Genomic DNA, 14,930 nt, shown 5'->3' with positions numbered 1-14,930 from the left:
ACAGCTGGTTCTTATCTGCTTCCCTTGTTCCAGCCCCAGGCAGGCCGCCCTGGCCTCATGCTGACACACACACATGTTCTCCTGAATGCTCCTTGATGACTTTCAGCCCTACAACACTGCTCTCCTCCCAGTCCTCCCCTGTGCCCCACTTCCTATCACATCAAGGCTCCAACTTTCCCAACTTGCTCTCCAGGCCTGCTGTAGCTGGGGCCCACTGGGCCTTTCTAATGTGGCCCATGACTCTCATCAGCCATAGGCAAAATGAAAGCATTTCACAAACCCTGAATGTGCAGCCCCCACTTGTGTTGCCACTGCACTTATACCCAGTTCTGGACCTATACTGTGTACTGTAGTTTTCTCTACACTGGTCTTAAAACCATACTGGGCATGTGTGTGTGCCCAAAATCCCTAGAGGGAGTAAAGGAGAAGGGATTATAGTGTAGCCATCTCTCCCTTGGGGAGAGAGAGGGAGATTTCTCACTTTCTCGCTCTCTCTGGCAAGCACACGTGACTTATAGCAAAAATCTAAACAAACACGTAAGCCCACATTTTTTACTTCCTAATTCATTCTCAACAGCACCCCAACACTATTTTTAAGTATCACCCTCTTTCTATTTTCTTTCTACACACACAAACACACACATATTGATTTAATAAGAATTACAAGAATAATCTATAACAGAATCATCATAAACAAACTTCCAAAAACGAGAGTCAGAAGCATAAAAAGTGAAAGCTCACCCTCTCCACCCCCCCCCCCAAACACACATCCATTATTCCCAGAATTTAGACTTGTTAACAGTTTGCAGCACAGCACCCTTTGCAGGCTACCTGTTAGGTTTTAGGAAAGGTTGAGTGGTGGGTGGTGGCCCAGAGAATTGCACCTCCTGGGCAGAGAGCGTGCCTTTTACTTCTTTGCAAGAGTCCTAGGTCTCCGTGGGCCTGATTGACACTGGAAATTATACTTCAAAGCACAGCCGGTAGCAACTTGCGTCTCCAGTATGTGACTCTAGTCACCACATAAAGCATGTGTCCTGTTTTCAGCCTTTTAAAAAGTAGACCCTGAAGGTGAATAGTAAAGGGCATGTTTAATGGGCTTTTTTCAAAATTTTTCACAGATCTGTGGGAAATTATGGACAGTAAAAGGACCGAAAGGTGGAGATAGGAAGCATTTATGAAAATAGACTTTCTAGTTGTGTTCTCTGAGAGGTAATGCACAACACTAATGGTTTTCATTTTGCTGCCAAGAAAATTCAGTCCCTCCTGGGATTTGTTCTAAATGATAGACCACTTTGCTTGTGTTGTACCCACTGGGGTTAATTCTCAGTCTCATTCTGCTTTAAAATGTCAGCCTGAACTCTCAGACTTAATTGTTACAGACATTTTATAACCAGGGCATTCAAAATCCTCAGGCTGCTCCCTCTTGCTATCATAATTGATACTTAATGGATATTCTCAGGGTCCTTGAATTTTACACAATCAACACTGTACAGATTGGAAGGAGAGAAGGAAGCATAAAGACAGAGTGCGAATAAACAGAGTGTGTGTGTGTGTGTGTGTGTGTGTGTGTGTGTGTCTGTTTTCCTCCAAATGCCTGTTACCAGGAGCAATGGCAAAGAGTTTTGACAAGTTGGTCAGCCCAAGAGTTTCTGGGTTTTCTCCTCTTTGGCCCCCTGGGGTAATGAATTTAGGCACAACCTTTCTGAACTTCACTGCAAGCATGGTTTTGGTCATTTGGATGTGAGTTTAAAATGTCACAATGCTCTCCAGCATTCTGTTCTTTCACTATTTTGACAATCTGATAGATAGCCTGGTATTAACTAGGAAGAGGACAATATTATCCAGCCTGAATAACTAATCTCCTAAGAAGTACAAAGTTGAAAGATCTTGGTACACATGAATCTTATTAAATGTGCTTATAAAATGTGTTCTATCTAAATAAGCTTAGCAGTCCCTAAAATAGCCTTTTCTGATCCATGTCTGGAACTTTGGCATGCCTCACAGATCTCTAAGCCAAAATTATTTAGTGAAGTGATGACAGTGTTCTTTGTGCATGAGAAAATGGGAAGTGTTGATGTTAAGTCTTCTATTGGCTAATCACACTCTGTCCATCTCAGGGGCAACCTGGACTAATTGGAATTCAAGGTCCATCAGGTCCTCAAGGTTTCACTGGTCCTACTGGATTATCAGGCTTGAAAGGAGAAAGGGGTTCCCCAGGCCCTCTGGGACCATATGGACCAAAAGGAGATAAGGTAAGAGCACCAAAGTTTGATTTCCCTTTGATGCGAGGGCCACAGTATGAAGGTCAAGAGTGCTCAGTCTCAGTTCTACTCATTTATGGACGTAATACTACTCCTGAGTACTTTGGTGCCAGGCTACATACTTTAATAAGATATAGAAGGGGGTGATATGCTGCTGATGAATAAGCCCATTTCTGGAGAGATGTCCATGGCATACAAGTTATAAAGTGAATGTACTGACTACCTGCTAGTCAAACAAGTGAGAATTCACTGAACTGTTCTGAACTGGGCATGGGTCAGAAGTCCAATCTGCTGGACCCTAGAAATCAGAAAATCAAGTAGAGAATTGAAAGCATAGACTCAGAATGCTTGGGAACAAAATGAGCCATGAATACAAGAAAATAGCTGGGGAAAAGGGATTATGTAATGGTTGAAAACTGAGTTTAGGAGCTCAATTTATGTTCCCTGCCTATTTTAATCACCCTGTCTGTGAGAGAGTGTTCACACCTAGGATTATGGAGATGGCCAAAGACAAAACACCTGACACTAGATGGATGTGATCGATAGCAGTTTGTTAGTTACATACTCACAGCATGGAGGAAGAAGACACCATATACAATATAGGGCCACATGTGAGTTGTACTTGGAAACAGAATGAACTAGTAGAATCTATTGGATACAGACTTTGTAGTATCAAGAGGTCAGGGTGCCCCTGGTTCCTGAAGGAGGATTTGATTGGCTTGTTTGATTAATTCAGTAGGCCACCAGGGAAAGTCATGATGTATTTTTCATGAAAAACATGTGTCATGACTTTTACAAAGACCCAATGAAGCCACTATTCAGGAATAAGAAGTAACTGCACCTGGTCCATTTGTGAAGGAGTCTTATTTGATTAAGGGACCTTATCTGAAGGATTTGAGTAGGGAGAGGAACTTGCAGTTAAGCCATTTAAGACAACTTCCAGTTTCCCCAAGTGGCAGGACGGCATATAACATTGAGCCTTAATTTTAAGACTTACACTATATTCCTAAGAGAAGAACTGGTCTCAGAACATGGACATGTCCAACACCTCACATACAAGCAAGTGATCATTTGAAACTGAGTAGTGATCAAAGCAATATAGTGTGAGGAGGAAGGTATAAAACACTTCTTAACAACTTAGACCATCAAATTACATAAATCAACCTACTGAATCTACTGGATATCAATGAGATTGTCTCTTACAATCCTCTCCCTCTCGTTTTTGTTTTTGTTTTTGTTTTTTAGGGTCCCATAGGAGTTCCTGGCTTTCTTGGTATCAATGGGATCCCGGTGAGTATGTCCACAGAAGTATTTTTAATATCACCCTCTAGGTTTTGCCACATAGCTCTGGCACTTTGGCCTTAGCAATATCCTATCTCATGCAAGTGTGCTTAGGGACAAGTGTTGAGATATGTGTGATGAGGTCTGAAGGGCAGTTGCACACATAGTTATACTCGGATTCAGGTACAGGCAGCCCTAAGTCAGGTGATTGGAGGGTGCAAGGACACATGCAGCCTTAAGAAACCATCTATATTTTAGTCAAAATGAGTTGGGTCTTGCGATTTGAAGAAATCTTTGATTAGAGATGAGGGACTGATTCTCACGTGTGGAGACAGAGTCATACTAGAGCATGCATGCTCATTATAGGAAAATTAATGAGGTGCATGAAACGAGATAGAAAAATTCTCATTGATATCCTGATACATTTTATTCCAGCCTTATCTCATTTCAGATGAAATTTCTCTTTAGTTTTTACAAAGCAACTGCTGCAAATATCACTTGGAGGCAGCCTCTTTCATTCATCCTGTGGTCTTTTGCTTTGCCAGAGATAAGAAGGGAATCTGGGGCTTGCAGACATCTCCTCTTCCCATTCTCTCCAGCTCAATACCTTATTTTCTTCATTTTTCATCCTAGATCCCTAGTTATCCCACTCTGGTAGTATTTCATCAGCCTCTCAAACACACTATTTGGAACATACTGGCTGACACTTTTTCTTTTGTCCTTTGCCACTTCTCTATATGTTTAATCATTAGCTTGGGCTGTGTTTGTCAATAGTGGTGATTTTCAAACATGTTTAAGAGAACAGAAAAAAAAGTTTAGCTCATTTATTGGATGGATCTCCTAGAAGCCTGCCTTTATCCTTCCAACAATCTCTAAGGAGTCCTGAAACTTATCAAAGCACAATTTGGATTATACTACATAATTATTTAATATTGGAGATTCAAATCGCTTTATGAAGGTCTATAGGTATTTCTTGCATAGATACTATCTGCTAGCTCTCTGCTATGGGAACATAGGGGAAGAGAAGGGTTCTGCCCTCAAAGATACAATTATCTGAAACATTTTCTCATCAGATCTAGTAGACATTTGTGGATTTAGAGAATAGAAGTCTCACCTTGTATTTGTTACATATATCAACAAGTCAACCAGCAGACTTAGGCATTTTATTTAACTGCAGAGTCTGAAAAATACCCAGAAATACACCAGTGGGAAAATAAGTAGATGGCGCTGGCCATCCTTTTATGCTATCCCCTGGTGTTTTCTTGTGGCTTTGTTCATATGACCATTTTAGCAAGTCTTCACTCAGAGTGTGGAAGCCAATTGGTGAGGGAAGCTAGCTGTAGACAATCTCTCTCACTCATTCTGTAAACCTTGCTTCACCAGAGATGAGAGGGAATTTGGAGTGTGCAGTGTTAATATGCCTTTCCTCCTGCAGTCTCTTTTTTAATGGGAGCTGGAAAAAAGTGAATCCTGTGAGGCCAAGGCTGCTATAAATTCTGAGTTGGAACCTACCCCAGAGTCAAAATGGACACTTCTGTCTCCATATTGTGCCCTGAAGAGCCATAGAATTTATAGCAACTGGTTCGTTTTTTGGGAGGGCCTTACCACTTAGGAGAATGAGTTGTGGCTGTCTGGACTCCTCTAAGGAGACTGTATGTATTTTCTTTAGATGTTTAATTGTTCTAGCTCCAGGCTCCAAGCTTCATTACCCCATGAAATCCTTCTCCCTTGTTCTTTCTCTTTCAACTATTCAAGGAGTATTATTGAGTATTATTATTCTGTTCAGTGCTTACCTCTTCCATTCATCTCTAATCTTCTAGGAGTCCTCAGTGTCTGTCCCACATACTCTAGCCCCTCATTTTGTAAAGCCTCATGGTATTTATTGATTATCTTGTATGATGATTTCATCTAGTTCTTTGAATGCACAGTTTATGCCTTCTGTTTCTCTCAGAGGATCCAAAGGCCCAGGAATGAATTCAGTGTATAGAGGGAACTCAAAGTATTTGGGGGACTGACTCCAACCTCTAGTGCCTCTAAAAAAGCAGTGGTTCTCAGGCTGGCAGTATTCTCTCAGACAGAGGAAAACACAGACATGATAGGCCCAGTCAGACTAATTATTTTGCTCAATTTTCAATGATACATATTAAACAATTTGGCTGAAACCAAAAGCTTCCCCAGTCCATCTCACTAAACTGGATCACTGCACAGATCTGGTTCCCCTCTTATTATGAGCTGATTGTTAACGTAGGTGTCATTGGTTTGAGTCCCCAAACTCCATTTTTGCTGTCATATAGATAATTTCAACATGAAAGAATGAGTAGTTATTTCATGATAATTCAAGTCTTTTTCCTAAGGAGTACTACAATCATGTGGGAGACTGAATAAATACGTATTCATCAAAATACTCAATATTAGAACAACATAGACTGTGAGTGCTATTAATGATAGTTCAGCTGTGAGTTGGGGTTGTTGGCACCCACAAGAAATGTATGTTTACTGAATGTTTTCAGTTCAAGTAAGTTGGGAAAAGTTTTCAAGTTGTCCTTTGCAATTTATGTTTACTTTTTTCCCCATAGAGTCAATCTCAAATATTTCGCTGCTTAGAAACTTGTAAATGAGCACATTAGATTTATATATCCTCAAAATGAATGCATACCACTCACCAAATGGAAACTGTTGTTTTGAAACCAAGTTCTGAGGAGCACTGCTTTTCTGGAATACAGCAGATCCTCCTATTCTGTGAGCTAAGTCTTTTGTGGCTATATAGAACTATAGTTTCCTCCATGAAAGAGCTATGCTCTCTTGGAGAGCTAGCACATGCAGATATAAAACTACTAGCTATAACCAAACAGGGCAACATGCCAGAAATTCTATGGTAATGGGAAGTAAGAGGAGGTGGAACTCAGCTTTGTAGCTTATCCTTGCTGGTTTGCCTGGGAGAAGATTTACAATCTATTGAGTTCTTACTTAGTAAACCTAGTTTTACTTAATTTTAACCATAATCCAATGGAGGATGCATTAATATTTTAAATGATGATGACAACCCTATAAAGTGGGTAGTATTTATCTCCATTTTACAGATGAAGGAACTGAGGCTCAAGGTGAAGAGTGGCAAAGCCAGGATTGGAGTACAAGTATGACTTACCCAAAACATGCTTTACCCACCATTCCATGGTGTCGGCTGAATGGGAAAGGGCTGACAGTTCTGAGTCGGAGGTCAGAGGTTAATTCTGGAGAGTTTCGCCAAAGTAGGAAAGAGTAAACAGGTGTCCTTTGTGGATAGGAGATATCAGGAGTTTGGGCGAGAAACTAGAGAAGGATTGGGACCAAGTGAAATATGTGCTTACCAAAGTTTAAGAATCTGGGCAAAGGTTTTGGTGTGAAACAGAACCAAGTTCCCAGGAATAAAGAACATCCCTGTTACTGAATCAAAGTGCTGTTTTCCCTTTACTTACCCTTGTTACTCAGCAGAGAGATAACCTCTCACAAGTTTTGCTGGGACATTTAACAGTGGAGATCAGGATCCTAATAGGAAACAGACACTACGCTCAAAGTGTTTAACTAAATAGAATTGAATGAAGGACATAGGGGCCAGATGGTGGTACTGCAGTAACACAACACTCTGTGAGATTGATCAACATGCAAAGATTTCAGGTTCATGTCTGAAAACCTCCCTAAACATACTGGGCATGTGTGTGCACGTGATCCAGGACTGGATGAGACTGAGGGTGGAAATGGCATCAAGATGCTGCTGGGGGTGCTGTCTCTCTTTTGCACATGGAAGAAAGAAACTTATAAAAGGGGAGGGCATCTGGGTAGAATTAAGAGAAACAACAGTAGATGGTGAAGCAACTCAATGCTGTTACCGTCTTTGAGCCCAAAGGAGGGTAGAGGAAAATACTGAAATCCAGTGAGACCTAGAGCCATGGAATAACTGTTGCTTTACAGAAACTAAAACTGTAGAAAAGTATAGCCATTGCCAAAGATAAAACCAGAGAGGGAGGGAGTAGAAGACATAAAATTTGTGCTCTTGGGGCCAGTGGATGGCGTGCTGGTTGGGATGCTGGAATCCCATATGGCCAAATCCCAGATTGGGGTTTCTCTCTTTCTCTCTCTCTCTCTCTCCCCTCCCCCCAGCGGGCACACATGCCTTGTAGCAGATTTTTAAAATAATAATAATGATTGGAACCAGCAGATGGCATAATGGTTATGTTGCTGGACTCCCACATAGTTGACCGCAGATCAAGTCCCAGACATGGCGACTTAAAACTCACTGGGCTCATGTGCCAGCGTGCTCAAAATCCTGAGAGGAGAAGGGATTGTGGCATGGCCATACTCCCGGGAGGTGATTTTTCTTTCTGTCTCTGTCTCTCCCGTGATCACACAAGCGTTATAGCAAAAAATCTCTTTTTTTAAAAAAGAATTATTTTATTTAACTTTATTTATTTATTTAAATTTGACCAGAGAGGGACAGAGAGAGAGGGAGAAAGTGAGAAAGCAAGCTACCAGGTTCAGGACTCGAACCATGGTCAGCCATGTGGGAGTCCAGCGCCCTTAACCACCACGCCACTTGCCAGCCCCGCAAAAATCTCTCTTAAAAAAATAATGATACATAATTTTCTTTTTACAAAGAGGTGGAATTTTTTAAAAAATTGTGTGTGTGTGTGTGTGTGTGTGTGTGTGTGTGTGTGTGTGTGTTCTCTCTCCCTGTGCTCCTCTCTACTAACCTGTTTCTGGTGATCAAATATAACTGGGAGACAGAGGTAAAAGGAGTCTAGATGGTTTAGTTCATAAAGCTCAGCCTCCCAAGATACAGATCTGGGGATGGTAGAATGCAGACTTTCAGAGCAAACAAGAATAATGATTCCAGTTGATAATAAAATGTTGAGGACTTTACTAAGCTTCCTCAGTTTCCCCAGAGCAACTAAAAATCACCACATGATTTTTCAGAAGCACAGATAGCAGTGAGTTTACTGCAAAGATAGGTTTACTGACTCCTTCTCTGGATTTAGCATTCCATGAGCCCAGTAGACTAGACTCACACGTTTCTAAAAATAGTCTCTGTGCCTTTTATAACTATTATAACAACAAAAATGAAACAATTCTATGAAGTATTTTCTCTATAAGAGTTTGACAAAAGATTGTTCCCTCTAATAATTTGAAAATTCATTTTGAACACATGGCATGTTTCCTTCAAATCATTACACTTGGCTTTAAAACTGTTGAGTTGGAGAGTATGAAAATCTACCTGTCCAGGTTTCTGGTCCAGCATACAACCAGATTTTGATAGATTAAAAAGAATATATCCCCAGGACTGGCAGATTGTTGCTGAACTCCCACATGGCTGACTGTGGTTCAAGTCCTAGACCCAGAGACTTAAAACTCATTCTGGGCACGTGTGCATGCACACCAAAATCCCAAGAAAAGACTGAAGAAAATATATATATATATACATACACACACACATTCCCAGAGAAAAGATAGACTGTATGTACTAGAAAAGCTCAATTTTGGAAAATAATTTAATCCAGATGAACTGTATGAAAATGATTATTAACTCTCCAGCAAACAACTGCCTAGGTCACAGTATGGAGAAGAGAAGATAAAGTTCCTCAACTGAAGCAATAGCCTTATATGTGATCATGATAAAATGAGACTGAAAGTGATTCTCACATTTGCTTATTCTTGGCCAAGCAGCTTTCAGAAAAGGAGGTGTTATGGGAACTGATTCTGCTCTGTTGACCAAAATCCAGCATAATTTTTCATGCAGAGCTTCCAATACAGAAAGGCATGCCAAACTGCTCAGGTTCTGCCTGGTCTGAGGAATCCAAAGACCTGCCATGATTCCCTGTTGGTAGTGGTTCAGCTGCCAGATAACTAAGATTCCTTTTAGCACATCTTTGTACCCAGTGGAAGTGCATCCTATTTGTTCATACTGTACTCTTTCAGTTTCAGCTGAGATACTATGAAAGCATCAATCCTTCTGGGAGGGTTAACACTGAGCAGTGATTAGACACATATACCTGAGTATAAAGGAAAAACATGAGAACATATGTGATGGGCTAAAGGAGTAGACAAGGAGCCAGAGTTTAGCAGCATACATGGCTTTTCTCATTGTGGAAGTTAAAAGTAGTTGACAATCTTGTGACTGACTTGATCTCTTCTTTTTACTTTGAACAGGGCCACCCTGGACAACCAGGCCCCAGAGGCCCACCTGGCCTGGATGGCTGTAATGGAACTCAAGGACCTATTGGATTCCCAGGCCCAGATGGGTATCCTGGGCTTCTTGGACCACCTGTATGCTGCCAAATCTTTTCACTTGATTTCAAATGGGTTTGCTTCTCTCCAAGTGTGCCCATTTTCTGCTTCTCTGGAAACCTCATTAAGCTTCTGTGGGGCAGCCACTGTAGCCCTTTATTCAATGCAGGAGGCTATGCTGGCAATACCACAACAATACAAGTCTAAAGAAGAACACCAGTTGCAGAAGGGTGTTCACATGCTACACTACTAGGGTGCTAAGTAGTTAATGCTTTTTTAATATTGCTTTTGAAGTATTACTTTTGAAGTTGGTAAGTTTATTGGAAGGCTGTAGTAAATTTCAAAGCAAAATACATGTATGGCTATTTGACATGTGCCTACATCAGATGACATTGGGAAATGCTCAGAAGGCTTACATGAGATCACAGAAACACTAACAAGGATCCAAAGGACTTAACAAGCTTGGTTTAAAATACCAGTGGGGTTTTTGTTGTTGTTGTTATTGTTGTTTTTTGCTTTGTTTTGTTCGTTTATTTGTTTTATTTTATTTGTCAGGGGGTATGTGTACTTTCTGGAGAGAGAAAAAAAGAAAGAGAAAGCACCCCTCCCATGGAGCATAGTCATGCTGTAATCCTTTCTCCTCCATTTCTCACTTTTTTCAGGATTTGAGGTGCATGCACACATATGCTTGGCATGTTTTTCAAGCCAATGGGTTCAGGATTTGAACTGCATGATTGACCATGTGGTATCCAGCTTCCTTAACCACCAGGCAATAGGCTGGCCAGAAGCAATGGATCTTAACCAGGAAATGTTTTGCCCTTTAGGGGAGATTCATTAATTATTGATATTTTGGGGTGTCATCGTTGGGAGTGTTCTACTAGCACAGAATAACCCCTCCACAATATCAAGGGATCATTTGATTCAAAGTGTCAATAGTGCTGAGGTTGAGAAACCATACTCTACACTGACAGAGTCTGCCTGCCTCCTGGTACCTGCACCTCACATCATAACCCATGGTTATAGGATTGATAAGATATTTACTGAATCCTGATGTCACCACTTTTATTTAATTCCATTCAACCATATAGAACTCAGATATTTGTATCTAAAAGTGCTCTAAAAGATACCTTACTCTTGCAAGACGAATTTTACTGGTGACTGGAAAGATAAAAATAACACCTTTCAAGCCCATTCTCAATCTCATTTGACATAATCTAAATGAGTGAGGGTATTGAGTGAGATATTTAACTAGAAATGACACCATCAATTAATTTGTAGAGTTAATTCGTTTTCCATGTTAACTATGAGACACACCAGCCTAATTTCAACAACCTCATGAATTAATTGGTGCTTCACTGGAAGAGCAGCACCATTGCCTTCAGTGACTAGTCTTGGGTGTGAGTATATGTGTGGAAGTGAGGCACACAATCAGACAAAACAGGAGCCCCAGATTGGCATAAAGGACCTTGACATCTTAGGATGAAAATAATATGTACAGGGGCAGGGGAAGCAGAGAAAGATGTCTTCCTAACAGAGTGAGCTGTGTGAGTCACAAATGCCTCCAAACTGCCATGACAATAGGGGAGGAGAGAAAAACTTGTTCCTGCACTAAAGGTAGAAATCCAGGAAATCAAACAGCAGATGCCCAGAAAAGAAACCTTGGAGTGATGAATATCCTTTCACAGACAAAGGACAAGGGCAAAAACCTAATCTTATCCTTAAATCTCGCTTACTCGCTTACTCGTAAAGAGGAACTGGGACATGCATTTTACTAAGCCGAACCTTACCCCTGATGAATAGCAAGCAGATCTCCATTCAGTAAGCTTCTTTGCAGCTTCTTTGAAGAAAGTAGTGGCCACAAGAACAAAGGGAAACAGGCAACGTAGGGGGTAAAAAGGACCTGGGTTAGGGCTTCTAGGACCATGTTGTTCTTTTACTGTACCAATGATCCCTGTGCTTAAGGAACCCAGTGTTTAATCAACATTTCAGTCCCCCAAAGCTTAGCTTTTCCCAAAATATTAATCCTAACTTCTCCTTCGGTGTAGGAACGTTGATTTTACCCAGGAGAACAAACACTAGGAGAGAACAAACACTAGTAGATAGTTACCAGCATCTTCCACTGAAATAGCAAAAAATCTGGTTGAAAGACTGGAGTTGGGTCCTTTGAACTCTTTTCCATATTAGCAGTGAGACACACCAGCCTCTTAGACAGGTGGTGAAACTAAAGTGTGTTTTTTTGGATGTCTCTTACATCAGGGGTCTATATACTGGCCCACATGGCCTTTCATCTGTTTAATATTTTTAAAGGTGAAAAATTTTAAAAAAGAAAAGAAAAAATAATATGGGACAGAGCCTAGATGTGACCCAAAAAGCCTAAATTATTTCTTATTTGACTCTATTTTAAAATGTTGGAGCCAGCCAGTAGTGTGGTGGTTAAGGTGGCTAGATCTAACATGATCAACTTTGCAGGGGAAGTCCCAGATCCAATGACTTAAAAAACACTCTGGGCATCATGAGTGTGTGTGTGCCCAAAATTCCAAGAGCAGAATGGAGGAGAAGGGATTGTGAGACTGAGGCATGGCCAACCCCAGGGGAGGGGGGGGTGATTTCACACTTTTTCCCTCTCTTTCATTCTCAGGTGAGTGCACACACCCTATAGAAAAAAAGCCATTTACTTCTGTCCTAGACAGAGATTCTCTCAGTGACATAGTATCTGTGAGTGGTGGAGCGGTAAACTCTAGGCTTATGGATTACATGTGATTATTCAGATTTGTGCTCTGAATAGATGTCAGGTCTCCTACTATTAACAAAACTATGTATAGATGCATTTATTCATGCGTTTTTCTTATTTTACTCAGGGGCTTCCTGGTCAGAAAGGCTCTAAAGGGGAACCTGCCTTTGCTCAAGGTAGTTTCAAAGGAATAAAGGTAAGAGCTTCTAAGGCAGATAGCTGAGTAGGCTATATGTCAAGTTCCCCGGGATTGGACCCCACCTCCAATAAGAACATTTCCAGAACTATCATCTGTGTCTCTATTTAAAGAACAGATCAAGTTGAATTTAAAAGAATCTGGAGCTTTTTTTGATGGAAACATTGATAAAAATGTTTGCAACTATACTATCGAAGAGATATGCTTTATAGGATATAGACCAAAAATAGGAGACAGATCAGCAAAAAGTTTGCATGGGTATCATTTTCTTTGACAATCCAAGATATTTCCTAGAGGAAGATAGCCTCTGTCTACTCTAGAATTCTTCATATCTATATACTTTTGTTAGAAGTCATTTATGTCTCTGTCCACCTCAGCATGGCCACCAGTCCGGGATCCTTGCTCCCCAACTTCTCTGTCCTTGAACACCAACTCATATTGCCCTGGCTGGACCCCAAGATATCTGCAAAACTTACCTATCAGCTCTGTAGCTGGCTGGAAACTTTCATCTTTTTCCAGAATTGAAAAGAACCTTTTCTATTCTTGTATCTGTACTCTTGTTATGCACTGCTTGATATCCTATGGGTCTTAGTAAACCCTGACTTAAAATGATTGACCCTGTTTCCCTGAAGACTGGGAAAGGAACTTGTCAGTGGTATAAATGAGACTCTATGTGCCCAACATCTGAGGGAAAGATACATCAACCTCACTTAGCTACTTGATGGTATTTTTCTGTCTTCCATTGGTGCACAGAGCCAGGGGCATTGTAAATTGTGTTGGAAGGTGGTGATGAGGTTGGATGGCAGGAGAACTGAAGAATATCCAAGGTTCTGGTTCTTGACTATAGGTGCCATAGTAGACGATAGAGTATTAGAGTTGGAAAGGACCTCATTATTGTCACGTTCATATTGTTCGGTTTACAGATAAAAACACTGAGGTATACTGAGACTATGTGATTTGTTCAGTCATGCAGTTAGTTCACTGAAGAAGTTAAACTGAGGCTGTACTCTTTCCATGCTACAAGGGAACTGGTTTTTGAGCATAAGTCAAGTGGAATAAGACTAGCAGGTGTCAAAATATGGGCATTGTCTTAGCAAACATTGATTAAATAGATTTACCAAGAACAGAGGCCCTGGATCCAGTGGAACACAGCAATTTCCACAAGATGGTTATATTACAAATTCATACAGTGACTTAAGATGCTGCAAAGTAATTAAAATGTAATCAGAGACTGTATGCTCTGTTGGTTTTTTCCTTGAAATATCTGATTTGCATTGTATACATATGGGCCCAGATTCTCTGGGGATGAAAGCACATGGGAAGGTAGCTTTTCTTTGCTCCAAAAAGATCAGAAAAATCACCAGCTAACAAAAGCAATTTCTAATTGATAAGTTCCTAGCAAAGGTGAAAATTAATTAATCCAAGTGAAATAGGAAATCCTGCTCAACTAAGGCTATAATATTTACATTTTAGAGTCTTAGGAAAAAAATGTAAATGGTCACATATGTTCAATTCATGCATTACAGGCATGCCTCATTTAGTGATTGAGTTCCATTCCTATGGCTAGGTCATTAAGCATGTTGGTTAATAAGCAAGAAGCTTAAAGGTGGATTTATTATGGTGTGTTGCGGCATCATAGGGTATGTATTTTTCAATAGATATTATGCAACACCACACTAGAATAATGTAGTTCTATCTATACAAAAAGCATACATTAGATAGGCACCAGAAAGTGGCAAGACACAACACAATAATATAAATCTGGCATAATCATTTTTGTTTATTCTGAATACTACTATGGGTGTACAATAAAGTATAAATTTGTAAATGAAATGTGTAGTTTTGTGTTACTGCAAATGCTTCGTGTACTACATACTAACCAACTGTGGGAACAAGACCAAGCCTGAGAAAGAGGATTCTTGAGACTCACATAGACTAGGAAAGGGGATTCCTCATGCTGGGGAACTGGTTGTAAGTCTGAATGATCATTAAACAGGCAAGTCCTTAAGTGAGGATTGGCTGTATTTAAAACAAGAGACTTTGACAGAGGAGGCCCAAGCTTCAGCAATGTGTTTTTATCCCCATGAATCTTAGGCTAGTCATGTGAAATACCACAGGACTAGTTCATTAATCTTTTTGGTGTCCTGTTTTTCAGGGGGATCCTGGACTGCCCGGACTGGATGGAATAACTGTAAGTCATTAT

General features: G+C 40.5%; 1 protein-coding gene across 1 annotated transcript in view; it reads left to right on the top strand.

Annotated features, from left to right (window-relative positions):
- The first annotated feature begins 236 nt into the window (after positions 1-236).
- Positions 237-14,930, top strand: part of COL4A6 (collagen type IV alpha 6 chain) — a 78,597-nt gene continuing 63,903 nt past the window's right edge. Inside the window, exons 1-6 of the mRNA XM_027769693.1 lie at positions 237-344; positions 2,118-2,252; positions 3,507-3,551; positions 9,723-9,839; positions 12,659-12,727; positions 14,883-14,918. Coding sequence (XP_027625494.1) covers positions 237-344; positions 2,118-2,252; positions 3,507-3,551; positions 9,723-9,839; positions 12,659-12,727; positions 14,883-14,918 — 510 coding nt within the window. The remainder of the gene's footprint in view (positions 345-2,117; positions 2,253-3,506; positions 3,552-9,722; positions 9,840-12,658; positions 12,728-14,882; positions 14,919-14,930) is intronic.

The sequence above is a fragment of the Tupaia chinensis genome, unplaced genomic scaffold, assembly GCF_000334495.1.
Source record: "Tupaia chinensis unplaced genomic scaffold, TupChi_1.0 Scaffold000082_1, whole genome shotgun sequence".
Taxonomy (NCBI): Eukaryota; Metazoa; Chordata; class Mammalia; order Scandentia; family Tupaiidae; genus Tupaia; species Tupaia belangeri.
The sequence above is the reverse complement of the archived record's forward strand: the minus strand, read 5'-3'. Positions and strand labels throughout refer to the sequence as shown.